Below are 21,795 nucleotides of genomic sequence, written 5' to 3' on the forward strand. Positions count from 1 at the left end.
TATGTGCATGGTGATGTGCATAGTTATCTAATAGTACCGTATTTGTATCATAAACTGCCTATGACCGATTTCCTGCAAATGTTCTGGAAATTAGGACTATGAACATGTGTTGTACATAGTTATCTAATAGGAGTCACATGTACAAATTTTATTTTGATATTTTAATACATGACTACCCCTCAAACTCACCACATTCTCACCTCATCTCATCGATCTTATAATCTTGGTTTCAAACCTTATATATTATTGTATTCATAAGTCATGTGATTCGTTTATTGTGTGAACCTATTTATTATTGTGTGAATTTTGTCGTCATCTCAAGTATTTTCTTTACATCGTATGTGTAAGTTACTTATATAATTCGAAATTTTCCTATATCTATTTATTTCATTTTGTTGTTATTACTCTCGATGGTTAACTTCAACTATTTTGTCATTTTTTGGATTATTTTACTAGTTAATTATGTTCATCAATTTTCATTCAATTTTAGTCCATTGCTCTTGATCAAATGATATTGATTTAAAAATTTCCTTTTACCCACGTTTTCAAACCCGCACAACGGGACGAACTATGTGCATCATGCGACGACCTAAATAATTACGAGTGCACGCATAACTATCAAAGTCCTCGCATGGAACTCATAGTGAATACGGTTATGTGTCATAACTCAGAACCGAGGGTGATTTTGGCTAATGGTACAAATATCGATGTTATAAGGGCATGGTGAATACGCCGCCGGTACATCCTATACATAAGTGTCCTTATCATGCCTTCCGTTTGTAGCGTTATTTGGGTCGCCTAAAGATCTGTATTATTTTATATATATATATATATATATAAAAGAAATCATTTATTTCTTAGACTCTTACTTTCTTTCTTTATGTTATGTTTTATTTAATTTCGGGACGAAATTTCCAAAATTTGTGAATCCTGTAACATTCGTCAATTTTCGGACCCGAAAACCCGACTCGTTTAATTTTATTATTATTATTTATTTATTTATTTTTCTTTTTCTCTTCTTCCCTCCCACCATCGGCCAACACTTTTCTTTTGCTTCATTACCCACGATTTAAGGCATGGAATCACGTAATTGACTTTGTATAAACGTTAAGTGATAAAAACGCGTCCAAATCATACCTTAATTGTGTTAATCAACAACCAATTGACAGCTCAATGCCAAAAATGAACCGCGGACCATTCGATTTCTAAAACCCTATATAAACTCGTTTATATTTCAATTAAACTCGTCCACAACTCACTCAAGCTATCACGACCTATACCCCTATACTTAATTAGATCAGTTCACTTGTTATAACTCGTTCATTCATCCCTAAACCGCTGGCGCTGCTTGATCTCGTTCACCCACCTCTGATCGTTGTTAGAGGTAATTGTATACATGGTTAGAATCGCGATCCAGTGTTGATTAAAAGCCCTAAGGTTTATTGGAAAAACATTAACAGATTTGGATCAATTGAATTCGTTAGGGTTCTTAGCCAAATCTGTTGATGTTTGCTTATGTTTATATTATTTGGGTCTGGGTATTGTTGCAAGATGTGGGATGGCTCAACTGGTTAAGACACTTGAATCCCGGGGTGGAGGTCGCGGGTTCGACCCCCTGTCACCCCGTTTTGCCTTCTTTTTTTTGGGTATTTTGTTACAATAATCAATTCCAATCATTTTAAAACCTTAATAAATGATAAATAATTTATATCTTATTAAAACCAACATATTAACTCGTTGTTTTCCGAATCTCGTTTAAAACTAGATATATATACATATATCTATGTATATATAAACATATGTATAATGGTTATTAAAAGTTTATAAGAGTTTTTGTAATGAATATTTAGAAAGATTTTGTTTATTTAGCATACGTAAATTAAGGATATAAAAATTATTTACATAATAATTTGGCTAAGTAATTTATAAACAAATGACATTTTTATAAATATATATTGTTACCACTTTAATAATATAAGTACGAATATTTTATAAACAATTATATTTTATACAAATATTAATTTTTAAGTAATCTTTATTAATCATAAACTCTAAATACAATATGCTATACTCTCTATACCCGTTCGTGTCTTGTTTCTCTCTTAGTCCAATTGTTAATTTGTAGTATTTTTCCATTATTACACTTGTTAGGATTTGACTTTGCTACCTCTTGAGCGCGACGCTTATTCTCCTACCAATCTTAACGTATATTATTCGGTTGCTTATTCTCTAAGGTGAGTTTACATATCCCAATTTTTCATCTTTTATATTTTGGGGGTAGCATGTATACCCTATTTAAATTACTCATTTTTATCTACTTATCTATTCATAACACAATTCAATATATGTTTATGTGTGATTATTGCATGCCCTATGATTATGCTCTATATGCTTAAATGTTCATTTTATGTTTGGTGGTTGTTATCTCATCCTCATCTATCCTCATCTAGTATGATCATACATTACCCAAGTACATTGATTTCGTATCAATTGATTTCGTATCAATAAGAACGGGTCCACATCTATTTAGTTGTTTACATTTTCATATAAATAGTAATACTCATCATTTACATATGAATTGTGGTTTTTATCTATATATGTATCTCAACTAAAACTTATGTATTCTCACCAACATTCGTGTTGACAAATTCTATTTTTATACATGCTACATGTACAAGTAATTTACATTGTTCAAGATCGAAGAATTTAGTTTTACCTAAGGATATTATTCAAAATACAAAACACGATGTAATTGTTGTTCTGTTTATTGAATTTGTGTACTTGTTTTGATATTAATGAATTAAATGATTATTGTCACTTTAATTAGTGTCTTTCGAGCTACTGTCCAATCAATACGTTACGCCCCGACATGTTCCGCCTTTGGTCGGGTTGTGACACCTAAGCCCATGACTGCTTATGATGATACTGATTGGAAGAATTTTAGTTATGATCAAAAGGCTTTTGGTGTTCTTAGTGTTTGCCTCTCATGTGAAATTTCTCAAACCTTGAGAGTGCCAAGGGTCTCCGGGATGCCTTGGTTAGCAAGTTTGAGGGAAATACTGAAATGAAGAATAGCAAAATAGGAATGCTAAAAGGTGAATTCAGCATGTTCAATCATGTACAAGGAGAATCAATTGCTAAACTTATTCATAGTTTGAAACGTTGATTACTAAGATCAAGAGTGCTGGAATTGACTATGACCAGATTGAAATCAATGACAAGTTACTTAACTCCCTTCCATATGCCAGGAACAGTAGTGTTATCATAATCAAGAGAACTACTAATCTTCAAATTAAAACCCTTGCTGACTTAACTTCCATTATAAGTCATTTGAGATGGATGACAAACTGAGGATGGGTAATCATATTAGTTCTCTCAATCAAGTTGGGGTATCTACTGGATCAGGAATAAGCACAACACTTCTGAGACAAGCACACCCTACTGTTCACATTGCTAGTTCTGCCTTCAAGACAACTGTTGCACCTTAATCAGCATCAAGTTCAAGCTCATTCCAAGATGCCGTTGATAAAGTCGTTGCACAAGCCTTAAAGGCTCATGGGATCAAGAAACCAACAAGCAATCAAGCTCATTCTGCTCCTCAAACCATTTCAGCTGATGACTCCAATGTGGCAATGTTTCATGCCTTTATGGCAAGTCATGAGGAGTTGTTACCAGGAAATTTGCTTCCTCCTTCCTTTGAGCAAGGAAACTTTCCCGAGATCAACAAAAAGGATCTCAAGAAAATGGACATCAAGTACAAGATGGCCATGGCTGTTCACCGAGCATCTAACTTCATGAAAAAGTATGGGAAGAACAGTTTTAGAGATTCTGAAGGGAAGAGAATTGGGATTGAGAAAGAAAAACTATGTTGCTACAACTGCAATGAATCGGGTCACTTTGCAAGAGAATGCACCAATACACCAATGGCTGCTAATGACATCAAGATCACCGAAATATCTGACAGTGAGGGTGCTAAAAGACATGACAAGAAGCCCGTTCCAAGTTACTCCTCGAAGTCATGAGTCCCAATAATTGGTCAAGGAAGCTCATCCAAGGGAAACTTCGAGTCGAGCTCAAAGGCTGTGATCACAAGAACAACTGAAGAAACTCAACCAGATTGGGAGGATGACCAATTTGAAGAGCTGAAGAATCCTCTAACCTTTGTTGGAATGACCTTCTCAAATGAAACAAACACCTAATCAAGCCCTGCTGCTGGAACACCTACACCTACCTCTATCATTCTCGAGGTACACAAAATTTGCTCACAAGCTTGTATTGATAAATTTATGCACCATAGAACTCATAATTATGCCCTTATAGATGAAAATCTTAGCATTAAATGTCAGAATGATGATCTTAGGAAAGCTGAAAAGATTTATGCCACTAGGATTAAAACTTTTCAGCTTTGGTGTTTGAAAAGTGTCAATGAAGAATGAGTGACTCAATGAAGAATGAGTGTTTTTTGGGTTTCAGGTTTTTCGGATATCTAAGTTTCAATTTTAGAGCCAAAACTCAATTTAAATTTCTCACGTTTTTTTTTTCGGGTTAGAATAATTGTTGTAACATTTGCGTACCTGGATGATGAATTCAATCAATAATGCAAACCTGTAATCTTGATTTCTTGAACAATTGCCCGGATTAATCTTTGAATCGTGAATCACTTTCAGATAAACCTATTTGCGGGTTACACGCAATGATTTATTGGATAAGACAGAGATTTTCGGTAGATGGAATTGGATTTTGATGATTCTATGAATGTGATGAAGAACCGGAGAAGAAGTAACCGTCTTCTCTGTTCTGTATATTCGATAGAGATAATCATGTTATCTAGGGAACGAAAATATTGATTAATATATTAATCCAAGTCTAATTCTATCATGAGCCCAAATAAATTAATTAAAGGCCCATTTAACATTACACTTAAGCCCAAGTATACAACCGAATAACAAAGGCTGAATAACATTATTGTTAAACGAGCCCGCACTCCCGGGTCACCTAACTCGTATAATCTCTTAACGTTATTTCCTCCATCGACAAGTTAATCCAATAAATATGTAACAATTTTCGGTTTCACAGTCCAGTTTAATCGATTTTGATAAAAGAAAATTAAACTAAACCTGTAACCACAGACTACAGTTTTGGAAATGAAGTCATTAACACACGGGATCGGTTGGATTTAGTGGGTTGGTCGGACATGCTGGGAAAACGGTTTGGTTTTGATGCTTTCGATCGTATTTTTTCAAAATTGTTATTTGTGTTACATTTTAAAAATGATAAATATGACTCATTGTTATAAGATACCCGATTATGACGCATTAATAATTCTTCTTTTATTTTGATTTGATGCAAGTTGTTAACAATCTGAATATTCTTTACGCTATATACTACATGCTCTCATTAAAAAAATAACAAATTGATTGATCGTTACATATTTGTTAGACGTTACACTCTCAATCTCAATAAAAACTGATTTAATTATATGATATTGTTGAGTTTGAATCAGATTTTTCCCTTTAGCAATCTCATCTTGGTTTAATTATAGGATAAGACAGAGATTTTTTGTAGATGGAATTAGATTTTGATGATTTTGTGAATATGATGAAGAACCAGAGAAGAAGTAATCGTCTTCTCTGTTCTGTATATTCGATCGAGATAATCATGTTATCTAGGGAATGAAAATATTGAATAATATATTAATCCAAGTCTAACCCCTCATGAGCCCAAATAAATTAATTAAAAGCCCATTTAACATTGCACTTAAGCCCAAGGATACAACCGAATAACAAAACCTGAGTAACATTATTGTTAAACGAGCCCGCACTCCCGCGTCACCTAACTCGTTTAATCTCTTAACGTTATTTCCTCTATCGACAAGTTAATTCAATAACACTAAAATAACCAACAATAATCGGGTTTCAAGTATCTAAGAAAACAACAAGAAAATAAATTAAAAAAAGTAAAGAAAAGTTCAAACACAAAAACTAAAACAACATATTCTTATTTACGTGTTAAGTAAATAACCAAATAATAGATAAACATAACATGGTAAACCATCAATCGGAAAGATATATAAACGATAAATAGTCGATTAACCACAATAGGTTGAATAAAAACAAGTGGAATGTGTAGAGTGTTTCGTATACGATATATATATACCTAATAATTAGGGGTGGCAATCTTGACCAAAACCCTTTCAAATGAGTCAATTTGAGTTGTTTTAAAAGTTAAATGAGTTGGTTTGGGTAAAAGGTTTTAAATAAATGGGTCAAAATGAGTTATTTGAAATTCCATCCTTTTATTTTCGGGTCAAAATGGGTCGACAAGTTCAAAGAAATGGGTCGACGTGGGTTAGTGTCCTAAGGAAATGTGACAGGTTTCGGATCGGAACGGGTTTTCGTACAAGACAGGTTTCGGCACAAAACAGGTTTCAGATCGGAACGAGTTCGGTTCAGGTTTCAAGTCAACACGAGTTTCCACCCGTGACGTGTTGAGTTTTGGTTTCTTTTGTTTCTTTCTGGTCGATTTCGGACTCGTTTTTGTTCGTTTTTTTAGTTTTGTTTTTGTTCGGTTTGAATTCTTTTAGTTTCATTTTGATTGATATTTTCGATTTCGATTGATGTGGTCCGGTTTTGGCATTTTGTTTCTTTGTTTCATTTTCGTCGATTCTTTCGGTTTCGGTTCGATTCTAGTTTTTTTTTTATGAAACGAGGACAACGTATGAAACATTTTAATGTTTTTACCTTTTTTGTTTATGATTTATATTTTGAGTTATAATTTTTTTATTATTATTTTTTAATATTTTTTTGAGGGTTTTTGATCTTAACAGAAAACCACTCAAAAAAAAAAAATAAAAAAAAATAATTATAAAAATCATAACTTAAAAAATAAGTAAAAAACGAAAAATCTAAAAAAACTAAAATGTTTCCGCCGTTATTCTCGTTCACAAAAAAAAAAAAAAAAAAAACTGAAAACCCGGTTTGACCCTAACCTATTTTGACCCAAACCAAAACAACCCTTTTTTTAATTGACTCGTTTTGACCCAAACTCATTTTGACTCATACTCGTTTTGACCCATGACTCGTTCGACCCAACCCAATCCATTTGCCACCTCTATTAATAATAATAATGTCATATTTTTAAACTAATAATTTATTCGGGTTTTCCGGTCGACCCGAAACCTAAAAATCAAACCTAAGATCCAACCTGAATTACTTTGATTCAGGTTAGTTTGGAGTCGTGTTTTTTCTCTGGTCAAGTTTCGGGTAAAAGTGAAAGTCCTTGAAGAAAGACGGGGATCATCGTGATCTCTAGTTCGATCCCGAGTGCGTCCGGGTTTTACTAACTAACAACTCACAGTCTAGTTATTGACAGGCTGGCTCAGTTTGTTCATAAAGAACATCTCCCCAAAATTCAAGTAGTTCAAAATCAAACCTGCAAACTTCAAATCAAATCAAATTAAACCAACAACTAACCAGTAATCACCAACAACAATGAGCGTGATCGAAATATTAACTCGCGTTGACGCAATCTGCAAAAAATACGACAAATACGACATCGAAAAGCAACGAGATCTCAACATCTCTGGTGACGACGCGTTTGCTAGGCTCTACGCCACCGTAGAATCCGACATTGAAACCGCTCTTCAGGTCAATAATAATAGTATAATTATATAATATTATAATATTCAGATCTGTTATATGTATCGATTTGTTTTGGTACTTAGGGTTTATAATTAGTTAAGTTGTTGATGTTGAGTTATGATTGTTTATAGAAAGCGGAGACAGCTAAGAATGAGAAGAGTAGGGCTGCAGTGGTGGCGATTAATGCCGAGATACGCCGAACAAAGGCGAAGCTGCTCGAGGAAGTGCCTAAGTTGCAGCGGTTGGCGATGAAGAAGGTTCGGTTTCTCGTGTTTGTTTGATTAGCTAGAAATTGTGTGTGTACTATGTGTTAAATGAATTGTATGAGTATTTAGGGCAGGATCAAAGTCGGTTCGGTTTAATCTATGTAGTTGATATCACTGATATATTATCGGTTTAAAGGTTCCTTGGTAAAATATCGGTCAGAATATTGGTACCGATAATATCGGTGATATCAGTGTTTTAAGTCTTAATTGTAATTTTTTAGTGTTCAATGTTAGTGTTTTAAGTCTTAGTTAGTTCCTACTTGCTATGGTTTTTAGTGTTTTGGAAGTATAATGAATTATTAGTGTTAAATTGCTATATATATATATATATATATGAATTTTACATGATATTAAAATTACCGATATCCCGACGATATCTCACCGTGATAACCAATATCTCAGATAATATTTTTCCGCATTGACTGCTTAGTGTGTAAATTGTAATCAACATATACTTTTGTAGTCGATTTGGCATGTACCTTGAATGCATGATCAGTTAGGAGATTAGGGTAGGGTGCAAACGAGCTGAGCTGTTTGCGAGTTACTTGAGCGCGGATTGATAAAAAGCTTCAAAACGATTCAAGCTTTTTTTAGTTTGAGTCGAGTTTGAGACTCAAGTAAAGCTTGTTTCGTAATTGAGCCGGAGCTCAAGACTTGTATGGGAAACTCGTTTAGGCTTGTTAAGTCTTGTGTATTTTTAAGTTTTAACTCTTTTAGTTATCGAGCTCGGAATTCAAGCCTTGAAGAAGGTTTGATCTCTCGTTTTAATTTGATCAGGTAGAAATTGTGTGTATACTGCGTGTTAACTGAATTATATGGATATTTAGGGTAAAATCAAAATGTACCTTGAATTAAGGGTGTGCAAAGTCGGTTCGGTTTAATTATTGGGGCTTAATCGTAATAATAACCGAATGGTAGGTTGCCTGCCGGTTATAGGCCGGTTTCAGTGAAGATTGGTTAATTGTCCAGTGTGCTTTTATATTATATTTTTTTTGGTTTCGGTTGAAAATGGTTCGGTTATGGTGTTTCAAGCTCAATTATTAAGTTTTAAAGCTGAAATATGTCGGTTCCAAGCTTGGTTATGATGTTCCAAGCTCAGTTATAGACAGTTGCAGCGTAATTTAAATGCTCGAATCCAGAAATTGAGGTATAAAATTTGATAAAACGCAAGCATACAAGGTTGGTTCGGTTTGGTTAAAGGCGGTTAACGAAGACACATTAACCATAACCATAACCTAATGATTGGTTAATTATATTTTCTTAACCGTAACTGATCGTTTTTGTCGGTTATGTTTAACTTTGGTTAATTATTTGAATATTTTCGATTAACTATTCATTTTTCGGTTATGGATCGATTTTTGCTTACACCTACCCTGAATGTATGCACAATTAGGCGGAGATTAGGGTTTATGACACTTTTAGCTTTATTTGGGGTATTTCAACAGTGCTGAATGAAGTTTTGGATATCACTTCCATAACAGGTAAAAGGACTTGCTCCAGAAGAGTTTGCAGCTCGTAATGATTTGGTTCAGGCACTTCCTGATAGGATTCAAGCAATACCTGATGGGGGTGCTGCTGCACCCAAACAGACAGGAGGTTGGGCTGCTTCTGCTTCACGTACAAATAATATCAAGTTCGATTCAGGTGAGCAATTGGTTCAGTTTGGCTGATGAGTATTACATATAGTTAGATTCTACTTATATAGACTTTTTGTGACGTGTTAATTTTGTAGATGGACGATTTGATGATGAATACTTTCAGCAAAGTGAAGAGTCAAGCCAGTTCAGGAATGAATATGAAATGAGGAAGATGAAGCAGGTGTGTATTTGTTTCTCTGTTCTCTGTGTTGTATCATACTAAAGGTGGAAAATGGGCGGGTTGGCCAACATGTCAAAACAGGTTTGGGTCAAATTGGTTGACCCAAAACACTTATTGTCCAGGAATAGTAATCTGTTTTTAATAAATAATCATTGTCAGCTACTGTTACAAAAATGATTTTATTTGAACAAAATTTATACGATATTACATCTGTTTGACCAACTATAGATATAGTGTAACCTGAATTGATCCGTTCATCAGTAAATGGGATGAAATTGGTGCCTGTACAAAGTACTTAAGTTTTATATTAGATATAACCTTTCTCCTTTTTTTCTATTTTATACAGGATCAAGGCTTGGATATGATATCAGAAGGTCTAGATACTTTGAAAAACATGGCACAAGATATGAACGAGGTGCACTATGACTATCATCTACTTAAACTGCATCTTGCTTCGAGATGGTTACAAAGTTAATTTTTTAAACTTCATATATTTTGCAGGAAGTAGACAGGCAGGTTCCATTGATGGATGAAATAGATGACAAGGTTGGATTTATTTTCCCTCTTTCTTATAGTTTTAACTAACATAATTATTTGGTTATGTAAAGTATATTTGATTCTGGCATTTCAGGTGGATAAGGCGACTTCAGACCTTAGGAATACAAATGTTAGACTTAAGCACACTGTTCATCAGGTGATTAAGTGACAAATAATGATTTCTTTTATATAATAATAATAATAGTAATAATAATAATAATAATAATAATTATTATTATTATATGTTATATTCCATGATCATATCTAATACAAATGAACCTTTCTCGTTTTTTCCGTGCTGACAGTTGAGGTCTAGTCGAAACTTCTGTATTGATATTATCTTATTGTGTATAATTCTGGGAATTGCAGCCTACTTATACAAGTAAGTTCAATACCCTTTTTCCCGTGCACCTTATTTTTATGTTAAAAGTGCAAAAATAAAGTAAAATTAGCACAAAACGTACGTCTTTCAAGTCTATTTCAGTTGCTGTTCCTAATAGGGATGAGATCGGGACCGTACCTGTACCGACCGGTCCCGGTCCCGAAAATCCTGGTCCCGAAAATCGCGGATTCTTGGTACCGGTACCGAAATATTCGGTTCGGTACCGGTACCGGTACGGGACCTGGACGGGACCGGTACGGTACCGGTATTTAAGATAAAATTTCAGGAAAATTCGGGAAATACCGGTCCCGTACCGGTACCGGTACCGGTACCGAAACTCAAAACGTTGGTACCGATTCGGTACCGACGGTACCAAATCCAAATCGGTACCGATTTCGGTACCGGTACCAGTCCCGAATTTGCCCATCCCTAGTTCCTAATACAGCATATTGACTTTTCTTGCAGTGTTTTGAAGTGAAAGTTTGTGAGCTTAATGAAATCTGCATTAGACTTGCTTTTGTGATGATCAACTTCTGGTGTGCTCTTTATTATGCTTTGTATGCTTATTATGTTTATTATGTGATATATTTCTATATTTTTAAATATAACTGCATATTTTGTTTCCACTTTCTTATTGCACCGTTTGCCTTTGCCTATTACAATTATTGAGACCGATTTTTAGCCAATTAATACTTGACCTTTACATGTATGTAGTAATATATACATGTTATTTATAAGCTCATGTATGTAGTAATATTTACATGTATTTTGTAATCACACCTATGTACATAGTATCTATATTATTCACTCATGATCTTACATGACGGTTAAATGATTAAGATCTTGGTAAGCCATCATATAAGTCCGTTAAGTAATACCACATATCAGATTGATCTCCATTGTACAAACTCATCTCATTTGTACCGACACTTTGATCTTTCATGGGTTTAAATTTCTTGTTACAGTCGATAAAACCCTCATATTGACTTGTTTCTTTGCGCTTTCTTTCGTCATTAAATGAACCATCAAAATGAGAATCAAATATGAAAGGCAACATGGGACAATCTCTGAATAGGCTTTCTTTTCTTAAGATTTCAAGATTTGGGTTTAGGTCAATAGAACCGACAGTTGACTTTTTTGGCTCTGAAACACGTTGACCATCTGTATCTTCATATACGTTTCTTTGTATGCAAGTCTTTTGCTTCACTCTACAAAGTACCCAATCATCCAACTGCAACCACCAACACATTATCAGTCATCTGCATAACGTTTAAACTTTATAGAACAGGTTCATGGGAGCTTACCCTCATCGCTTCTTTTGGCTTGCTTGAACCACAAGTAACCGAATCAATCAGCCTATATTCATGCATGATCCAGTCGGTCTTATCCCCTCGTGGAGGTTTACCTTTATAAAACACCAAAGCTTTCTTCACCCCGACAATATTCTTGTTACATAATCCTAGAATAGGTCTATCGGTCCCAGTTGCCTTCCAGTACCCTGTACCTGCCATTCTATTCGGCCTCAATCCGTTAGGATATTTTCTCTCTCTTGGAGTGAAGAAATACCATTCGTCTTCTCCAAACGAAGCTTTATCTATAACCAAACAAACCAAAATTAAATCAAAATTCTTGTGTGCATATTGGTGATAAAAATCGTGTCTAATGCGTTTTGTTCCTAAAAGCTGACGCACAGTGTTTGAACCGCTCATATCATGTATGTGAGGCGCTCGTTATTAGATAAAAATATCCGTAGATAGTATTTTAACTTAACTTTTAAACAATAAAATAAAACAACTGTCAACTGAATGTGGTGATGCGTTAGACATCGTGCGTGAGAGAGAAAAAGAGAGGGAGAAACTGACATGGAAGCTCCCACGGGTCATACTTGTAAAGCTCGATTTCAGCAATGATAGAAGCCGGGAGGGCGGTTGAAGTAACTTTCCTTCGCAAATAGTGAACGATTAGTTCTTCATCGGTGGGGTGAAACCGGAAGCCGGGAGGAAGTTGTATGTCTGAATGTGAAGTGGTGTTGGTTTTCTCCATGGAAACCAATATTTTGTTGATGGAGGAAACTACTAGGCATAGTCATGAACTGTGCATATATATATATATATACACACAACTAGCATTTGCATATGTCATGTGTGTAATGTTTGAGTACCCAAATCATATTTAATTATTTTATAAGAGTTAACTTTCAAGAAAGGTGGCATGAAACTATGAAAGCAACCTTCACATACATTTGTTGACTTTGAATGTTCAGACAGGTGGTTTGCTCTTTAAAAGGTACAACTAGTACACTTAGATAAGGACACAGTATCATATATAATACTTCAGAAGATGAAGAAGTATACATTTGGGTCTAGGAATAGTGGAAAACCATGCACTGTAAAACCGTTAAATCGAACAATTTTTTTACAAAAACCAGTCGAACCAGATCGTAAACACATAACTCATAAGTGCGGTGTAGATTATTTGAAGACCATGGTAGAATTATTGACCATTTTATTCTATTCGTATGCTAGTTTTTAGTGTAGCTAAAAAATATGAAGTATACTTGGGGTTTGCAATTTTGAGATGAATCATTAAGAGGTCTGACTGATTAAGTGGTAGTCTTTAAATCATTCAACGTGTTTCTTAAACTTACCCATTAAGAGGCTCTGTGAATTAATAAAAGGTGTCCTTTCGAGGAACCAAACACACTCTACATTCGAACGATTTAGAGGTATGCTCTTATTGGAATCAGTAAAATGCTACCAAACAACCCCTATATTTTATATTTTGCTGGTCTGAACAGTGAGGTCATAAGTTTTTAATTTACTCTAGTTTGAATTTTGAAAGCTAATTTGAGTATTTTCAATGAATATAAAGGTGGATACCATAATTTGTATTTTATATAATAAAATAATGTACTAAAACCTTGCTAATGTCAATATTTTGTGTAATTTAATGGACTAAAGCGATGGATTTGAGGGGGTAATTCCTTAACATGATAAATTTTCATTTTACTACAATTATTGTTAATATCAAGTATGCATGCAATATAGTGTTACCAATCATTTTATTCCTTTAAAGATTTTAACACCTGTTTCTTATTTATTTAATGTGTTTTGGATCCGGGCGCATCACGCGGGTTCTACTAGTTTATTTATATTGTGTACGTGCATGCCGCATGCGTTTGCTCAACTTCTGGGCCTAAACCAAATGGGTTCAACTCATTGGGCCCAGTGCATCCCGCATCCAGCCTATATACATGACTTGATGATTAGATAAATGACTTGTGTCGCTTATAGGGCCCAATGCATCCCACATTCGTCTCGTATATAAAGTGACTTGACGATTAGATAAATGACTTGTGTCGCTTATTGGACCCAGTGAATCCCACGTGCCTTCTCTCGCTTTTCTACCCTCTTTCTAGCCGCTCATATCCTTAACTTCTTACCCGTGTACATATTTATATTGACGATAAGCACATACATATCATTATTGATATGAAAGTGATTTGATCGTTCATGCGCCTCGATACCACTACTAATTAGTTTACTCTATGTTGTAACTCCATCTATAGTGCTTAAAAGGATATATTCACTCCACATAACTTCAAGGTCCAGTCAAGAATCATTTTTTCGATACGAAACGTGGTTTCAAGTTAAGTGAAACACTTACAAACATATGAATATGTCGATTTTAGTACATTCAAGTTTTATCAAACATTCCAATTATTAGAACAAAGATGGTTCAAGCGATCATGCGTTCTCTGTTATCAAGGATCCAACTCAATTTTCTGTTTCACATACACGCCATAGTAAGGTAATGATTAACATATCTATATACACATTACACGAACTAATTTATAATACATAGTTGTATTTGATAAATATGTAAACTAATAATTTTTGTTGTGCAGAATCCAGTTGCTCGATGGCATATATGCGAAGGTTCAATAAACAACATTGCATTTTCTAATGACGGGACGTATCAGGCAGAGACGGTATATATTATACAAGATTTTTAAAATTAACATGTCTTGTATTATTTTATCAGGTTTTTTTATGTTTTTATCATCTTTATATTTTGCAGGTTATCTTCGAGTATTCAACTTCTAAGAAGGGCGTATTAAGGTCTGGACGAGACCGACCTTGTCTGAAACTGAATCTGTCATCTGAGATTCAGTTGGGCGCGGTATTTACTCGTTTAGGAGAGCCCGAGCTTGAGCTTGACTAGTTTTAAGCTCTATGTCTAAAGCTTAAGCTTGGCTCGCATTGTTTTTTTAATTAAATATTTAATTATTCTAATTGTATATATGCAGCAAAATATATATTGTTAGTTAATTGTTATCATAGTTTTATATAGAAATTTTTATTATGTAGCTCTATAGTAATTAAATTATTATAGAAAAGAAAGGTATTATATTTTTAAATAGTAGACTTAGCCCAGTCAAGCTTGATGTGAATATTATGACCCAAATATAAAGAAACCCGACTGGACCGACATGTTATGACTCAAATATAAAGATACGAGGTCTTTTGATGGCAGTCAAAATAGTTGAAAACCTCGAAAGTTTTTAGATCCAAAAAATTACATTTTATACACAAACTGGGATCGAATACGTCATGTGTTTATGTTGTATGGGTCATTACATTTTACATATAACGGAAAACAAAAATCTATTTTCAGCAGTTGGAATCAGGCCAAGAAACCCGACTGGACCGACATGTTATGACCCAAATATGTAAGATATGGGGGTCTTCTGATGGCAGTCAAAATAGTTAAAAAAACTCGAAAGTTTTTAGATCCAAAAAATTACATTATATACACGAACTTGGGATCGAATACATCACGTGTTTATGTTGTATGGGTTATTACATTTTAATGTTGTATGGGTTATTACATTTTACATATAACGGGAAAAACATATATTTTCAGCAGTTGGAATCAGGCCAAGAAACCCGACTGGACCGACATGTTATGACCCAAATATGTAAGATACGGAGGTCTTCTGATGGCAGTCAAAATAGTTAAAAAACTTGAAAGTTTTTAGATCCAAAAAGTTACATTATATACACGAACTTGGGATCGAGTCCTTCACGTGTTTATGCTGTATGGGTCATTACATTTTACATTAACGGGATATGTTTTCGACAGTTGGAATCATAGTGGCAACAATCTCTCTTCTCATGGTCTATCATCGTCTCACACCCTCTTCAAATCCTATCAGTAGCTTTTATTACGAATTGAACTTTTACATATGCATTTGTTTGTTTTAATCAAGTTATATGTGAACCAATGTCCGTCACACGACTAGAACCTAAATCACTCGGGAAGAAACACCTTTACTATTTCGTTGATACCGAATATAAAAAAAACTATATAAGAAAAATTCTTAGTTTAGTTTTGCATATACTATAATTAATAAAAATACACCTCTATTACAAATGGCATGTTCATCCATCCAAGTAAACATCCTTGTTTAACTTAAACATAGGATTAATGGGAACATCATTAGCCAAGATATCAAACCAAACACTCTAAAATCATTGTACCATTAAACACCAAACACAATCATATAAAACTTGTTGGATTCCGATTTAACTCAAAAACCACTGAATCTCGACGATCATCACACATTATTCCAAACCCAACACTCCGTGGGTGCCCCGATTCACTCGTTTCGGTGTGCTTTCACAAACACCAACGTTACCGTCACAACCTCATTCTTCGGCCCGGTTATTAACCTTAATCTCCAAAAGCCTCTCAACCGCCTGCCTGCATATCGGACATCGGTTCGTTTGAAACCTCATAACTTTAGCACACCCACTACACATACACTGAAACCAAACCCAAATAACCGTTATATCGTTTATTAATTAATTAATATAAACACATATTAACAAATGCATACCATATGTCGACACGGAAGAACCGTGGTGTCACGAGGCTCCGATAAACAAATAACGCACTCTTTACTCGAATCATTCCCGTCGAAATCCTTACCACCGTCAACCGTATTCCCGATCCCATAAATCTCCTGCAACTCGTATCGAACCCCGTTCACCCACAAGATTTGTTTCACCACTCTAGCCTTAAACTCACCCTTAACTTTCTCGAAAGCCGCGTCGGTTATTTGAGAGTTAGTGGCACTCGGGTATTGTTTCCCGTCTTCGGGTGAACTTTGAATTGCTTCGGCTTTCACTGCTAGCGGGTACACACTCGTTTCATCTCCTTTTGATAACTCTGACTCGTCATACGCTGAAAGATCGATTCCTGTCCCGGGTGTTTGTTTGAACTTTTGACCCAAACCTTGTTGGAAGGTTAGCGTTATTGGCGGGATCGGGTTTTCTTTAACTGTGGTTAGGTTACAGTTGTCACCTTCTTTTGCAAAGAAATAGAGGGTTATGCTGCATGGTGAACATATTATTATGTGTTAGTGGGTGTGTTTGTATTTGTATTTAGAAACTAATTATTTTAAAAAATGTGACTTTCGCAACTTTCTTTTGGTAATTATGAGAACCCGTTACCAGAAAACTCAACTCACTGGTCCCCACTAACGGGATCACGTAAAATGCAACCAGGGGTGTAAACGAGCTGAGATGCTCGGAAGCTACTCGAGCTCGAATTGATAAAAAGCTTGAAACAAGCCGAGCTTTTTTTAGCTCAAGCCGAGTCCGAGCCTCAAATAAAGCTTGTTTAGTTACCGAGCTTGAGCCTTGTATGGAAGCTCGTTTAGGCTCGTTAAGCCTGAAAGAGCCTTGTGTATTTTTAAGTTTTACCTCTTTTGAACTTATGTGTATTGATTTCACACTGCACAATCAAGCTCGAGCCGACGTTTGGCTCGTTTAAGGTACAACACAGACTCGAGTCAAGCTTACTCTCGTTTAAGGTTTTCCTCAAAATATATAAAAATAATTAAAATTGTACATATATTAATTAATTAATATATAATAACAAGCTAAGCCCGAACTTAAAAAAGAAAACTCACGAGCCGAGCTCAAGCATTAGAAAAAAAGCTTGAAATGAGGGCAAGCTCGAGCTCTCGTATATATAACAAACGAGCTGAGCCCGAGCTTTAAAAATAACTCACGAGCCGAGCTCAAACATTAGAAAAAGAGCTTGAAATGAGGGTAAGCTCGAGCTCTCGTATATATAACAAACGAGCTGAGCCCGAGCTTTAAAAAATAGCTCACGAGAGCCGAGCTTAAACATTAGAAAAAGAGCTTGAAACGAGCACAAGCTCGAGCCTCGTAAGTCAAAACGAGCCGAGCTCAAACATTAGAAAAAAGAGCTTGAAATGAGCTCAAGCTCGAGCTCTCGTAATTTACACCCCTAAACGCAGCTTACGCTGGCCGTCCACGTGGCTAAAGACAGATACCAACCTCCCACCTAAAACCCACCCACGTCCAAACCGAACCAATTCAAACCTAATAACATCTTTTCAATTAAAAAATCTAAAACCAACATGACAAGCACTAAAAAATTATAACTTGTTCAATTGGTATGAATCTTTATGCATATACAATAACAAAAAATTTACCTGCAAGCAACCGTGGCATCGAAAGTAAACGAAACAACAAATTTCCCCGGGTTTTCATCATCGGTTTCAATCATTAAACTCTCTTTCTTAATATTAACATCATTCCTAATAGTCACAGCCTTTTGATGATCAACATAAGGTGCAGGAATATGCATCACCGGAGCACACGGGTACCTCCCACCACCCACCCACGGAACACGATGATGGTGATCGTGCAACGGCACCGCGGGAAGCGGTGGCGGTGGGTAGTATGCACCTGTGGGGTACTGGTAATATGGTGCAGGGTTAGGGTTAGTGTATTGTGATGGGTATGGTGTGGCCGCAGCGAATATTATATCCGGCTGCGGCGGTTGCGGTGGTGGTTGTGGGTGGTGGGTATGGTGGTTGCTCCGCCGCCCGCCGCGGTGACGCCGCCGGCCGGTGGAATTGTTGCTTCCAACATTACCCATGATTCAAAATCAAGAAAATCAAGAAAATTGAAACCCTAATTTCACAAATTTAATTTTTTTTTTACAAATTTGGGGATAATTTTGGGAAATTGAAGATGAAGAAAACCCAATTTTGAATTGGTGAAATTTGGCGCAAAAATATTATTTCTTGAATTTTTGAAATAATCAAGAAAATCAAACCCTAATTTCACAATTTTTCATAAAAATTCACAAAATTGGGGATAAATTAGTGAAATTAAAGATGAAGAAAACCCAATTTCAAATGCGTATTTAGAATTTAACTCAAAAAGTTTATTTCTTGAATTTTTGAAATAATCAAGAAAATCAAGAAAATGAAACCCTAATTTCAAGAAAATCAAGAAAATTGGGGATAATTTTGGGAAATTTAAGATGAAGAAACCCCAATTTGAAATGGGTATTTACTATTTAGAATTTGGCACAAAAAAAGTTTATTGCTTTGAAGTGTTTGAAATAATAATCAAGAAACTTGTGATTTATAAATAAGATTTTAAGGGTTTGATAAAATATGATCAAATTGAGGATTGTGTGTGTGTGTGTGTGTGAGATGAATAATATGATGATTGGTGGCGTAAAGAAACCACCTCCACTCCCAAAAGAAACAACAAATATCAACCCATGATTTGATTAAGATTGGTTTTTTAATTATTTTTCATGATTTTTTTGATATTATTTTATTCAATTTTATTGTTAAACCACTTTAGGTGAGATAAGAATTAGAATATTATTTGTGTCCAAAAAGCATGAGAAATAGAGGCTCTTGAACAAAAAGACATGAACTTGGGAGGACATGGGGCTGAAAGAGAGGCATAAAGTGTGAATTGACACTACAAGTACATTAAAAATATGTCAATTTTTTTATTCGTGTCGTGTTTGGATTCGTTTGTTTGATATAATTTTCGGGTTTGTGTAACGTTCGAGTTTGATCCGTGAACATGACTTGTTACCACTATTTCGATTATAATAATATAAAAGGTTATTAATTAATTTGAAAGTGATGATTAAAGAGTTATTGGCTTTGGATTAGTCACTTATTAATCCAACTGTCTCCCCATTTGATTGACTTCACTTTTCACCTAAAGTGAGCACCCATGGTTTACCCATTGATTCCTTTTTTATTTGGTTGGAAATTTGAGTAGGATTAAGATATTGTCTTTGATTTCAATCACATAATCTCACTAGTGGCTTGAGATATAAAGATGTTTATGGTAGGATAACCTATAACTAAAAGATAAGCATAAAGTAAAATGCATAGATTTTTGGTTTTTATGATATTTGGGTCAAAAGTATAGCCCTTTGTTTGTTTTTTTTTTCTCTCTCTTTTTTATATAGGTTAACTATAGGAGAAAGAAATTTAAGAAAATTTATTGGTTTATATGTGTTATCTTTTCATATATGGATGTTCATGTTCCGATCTAGCTGGTTTTAAAAAGATATATGAGTCGACCTGACAGCTACAACCAAATTGAGTGGGCGACTGGGCCGACCAAAACGATTTGGTTTTTACTTGTTCCTTTACACAGAATCATACTATTAGATTTTCAAAATTTAATAAAATGAAAAGCATAGAAATAAATGTCTCAACGTTTTACCTTCTTAAGCATATAAAAAGTTTAAAAAAAAAAAAAACTGAAAAATAAAAATTTAAGAACATGAAATCGGTTAGATTAAGTGATTGATAATCTATTTGTATTATAATTATAATTATAATTTAAAATGTAGATTAATATTCATAAACAATATTTATTCTATTTTTTAAATTAACACATATGTATCGGTTTGTTCGGTTTAACCGGTCAGTTCAAATCATAAACCGAACCGTGAACCCGCCTTTAAAAAGTGTAAATCATAAACTAATGTGTGAAACAGTTACCCCTAATATGCCAATTTAATCTGAATTATTTAACATCCATTGCTTAGAGGTTAGAGCACTCATATTGTCAGAGGCGAACCCTATATATGCTGGTCCTATGGGGCACCTGCCCCCCACGGAATAACTTTTATTTTGAGTACTACATATATACATTAAAATTTCAATGGACACTCATGGAATTTTAACACTGACCCCATGAAATTTTGACCGATCCTCAAGGAAAACGAAGTTAAAAATTGTCTTAGTTACATGCTTCATATGTTAAATTTATCATGCATACTTTTTATATCATGATGTAACTCGTCTACTACTTCCATTTGTGTACACCATGTTCGTATTGAGATTACTCTTGATCTAAGTCAAGTTTCTACATTAACCAAAGGCTTAACCAATAACAAGGATTATTGGGAAATTTAAGTATTAATTTATATATTAATCCCGCTAATAGGGTTCCTCGTTACTTAGGATCAAGCAACAACTAAATCTAGAGCAACAGATATACCTGTGATACGAGGTCAGTCTTTCATGATAAATCTCTTTTTACATGAATTGTTTTTGACATGCCTATTTACCACATAGCATGGTTTTATTTTTGGCGCATTTCGAAATGAAAAAGCCATCATAAATATTATTGACATGAAAATCTAATCCTGTTGATTTTATATGATTTGCCTTATAAGGATGTTTGGGGTGCACTGAGATTTATGGAGAATGAAACGAACCAATGAAGAATTGCTACATCATTGTTAAGGAGTTTATGAAAATTTATAAAGATGGAGAGTATGGATAATTATTAATTTTTTTAATGTAAATCATAAATTCCAACTAATCACAACACACGTGGTCTCCCACTCTCTCAGTTTCCCTCGAGGTTCTTGAAACCGAAATGGTCTTGGAGAATGGGCCGAATGGCCAACACGATTTGATAGGGGTGCTTGGAGATTGGTACCGAGCATACCGAATGGGGTACTCGAGGGTGCCCCGAACACGCTAAAAGATAATAAAATTAACAAAAAAACACAAAAAAGAAGGTTGATCTTGTAGCCCTGGATGATGGATTTTGGGCTTCACATAATACACAGCTTATCCAAACATTGGGCTCATTGGAAATATTTCATGGCCCTGTAGAGGCCTCCCATAACACGAAAATAGCAAAAGTTAGGTTCATTTTAATTTGGGCCAGTTGTTCCATGTATTTTTTATGGCCCAACTTGAATCCGCTCTAACCCAAAACCTATTCTGACGCAGCCTCTTTCGACCCAATCCCGTCCTGTCAGCCAA

General features: G+C 34.8%; 3 protein-coding genes across 3 annotated transcripts; 1 reads left to right on the forward strand and 2 right to left on the reverse strand.

Annotated features, from left to right (window-relative positions):
- The first annotated feature begins 7,436 nt into the window (after window positions 1-7,436).
- LOC143605405 (syntaxin-71-like) lies at window positions 7,437-11,265 on the forward strand. Its single transcript, XM_077081533.1, has 9 exons — window positions 7,437-7,646; window positions 7,772-7,897; window positions 9,388-9,550; window positions 9,639-9,724; window positions 10,071-10,139; window positions 10,226-10,270; window positions 10,356-10,418; window positions 10,567-10,643; window positions 11,109-11,265. Exons 1-9 carry the CDS (start codon window positions 7,491-7,493, stop codon window positions 11,119-11,121), a joined length of 798 nt encoding a protein of 265 aa, XP_076937648.1. The 5' UTR covers window positions 7,437-7,490; the 3' UTR covers window positions 11,122-11,265.
- A 170-nt stretch (window positions 11,266-11,435) lies between these two features.
- Window positions 11,436-12,924, reverse strand: LOC143605421 (NAC transcription factor 32-like). The gene is made up of 3 exons (XM_077081535.1): window positions 12,506-12,924; window positions 11,948-12,237; window positions 11,436-11,874 (listed from the first exon to the last, which is right to left on the reverse strand). Exons 1-3 carry the CDS (start codon window positions 12,684-12,686, stop codon window positions 11,479-11,481), a joined length of 867 nt encoding a protein of 288 aa, XP_076937650.1. The 5' UTR covers window positions 12,687-12,924; the 3' UTR covers window positions 11,436-11,478.
- Window positions 12,925-16,009: 3,085 nt separating this feature from the next.
- On the reverse strand, window positions 16,010-18,844 carry LOC143607074 (putative E3 ubiquitin-protein ligase LOG2). Its single transcript, XM_077082650.1, has 3 exons — window positions 18,175-18,844; window positions 16,546-17,041; window positions 16,010-16,471 (listed from the first exon to the last, which is right to left on the reverse strand). Exons 1-3 carry the CDS (start codon window positions 18,621-18,623, stop codon window positions 16,355-16,357), a joined length of 1,062 nt encoding a protein of 353 aa, XP_076938765.1. The 5' UTR covers window positions 18,624-18,844; the 3' UTR covers window positions 16,010-16,354.
- Between the last annotated feature and the right edge of the window lie 2,951 nt (window positions 18,845-21,795).

Source organism: Bidens hawaiensis, unplaced genomic scaffold (assembly GCF_021521415.1).
Source record: "Bidens hawaiensis isolate Kalapana, Puna unplaced genomic scaffold, B.hawaiensis_p1.1 tig00002123_1, whole genome shotgun sequence".
Classification (NCBI taxonomy): Eukaryota; Viridiplantae; Streptophyta; class Magnoliopsida; order Asterales; family Asteraceae; genus Bidens; species Bidens hawaiensis.

What these genes read in the sequence shown, in the direction of transcription:
- LOC143605405 (XM_077081533.1), top strand. Translation starts at nt 7,491, where the DNA reads ATGAGCGTGATCGAAATATTAACTCGCGTTGACGCAATCTGCAAAAAA. An exon ending in TAATATCAAGTTCGATTCAG is followed by an intron (nt 9,551 to 9,638) that starts GTGAGCAATTGG and finishes TTAATTTTGTAG; the next exon opens with ATGGACGATTTGATGATGAA. An exon ending in AAATGAGGAAGATGAAGCAG is followed by an intron (nt 9,725 to 10,070) that starts GTGTGTATTTGT and finishes TATTTTATACAG; the next exon opens with GATCAAGGCTTGGATATGAT.
- LOC143605421 (XM_077081535.1), bottom strand. Translation starts at nt 12,686, where the DNA reads ATGGAGAAAACCAACACCACTTCACATTCAGACATACAACTTCCTCCC. An exon ending in TGACCCGTGGGAGCTTCCAT is followed by an intron (nt 12,238 to 12,505) that starts GTCAGTTTCTCC and finishes GTTTGGTTATAG; the next exon opens with ATAAAGCTTCGTTTGGAGAA. An exon ending in AGCCAAAAGAAGCGATGAGG is followed by an intron (nt 11,875 to 11,947) that starts GTAAGCTCCCAT and finishes TGGTGGTTGCAG; the next exon opens with TTGGATGATTGGGTACTTTG.
- LOC143607074 (XM_077082650.1), bottom strand. Translation starts at nt 18,623, where the DNA reads ATGGGTAATGTTGGAAGCAACAATTCCACCGGCCGGCGGCGTCACCGC. An exon ending in GATGCCACGGTTGCTTGCAG is followed by an intron (nt 17,042 to 18,174) that starts GTAAATTTTTTG and finishes TTCACCATGCAG; the next exon opens with CATAACCCTCTATTTCTTTG. An exon ending in TTCTTCCGTGTCGACATATG is followed by an intron (nt 16,472 to 16,545) that starts GTATGCATTTGT and finishes GTTTGGTTTCAG; the next exon opens with TGTATGTGTAGTGGGTGTGC.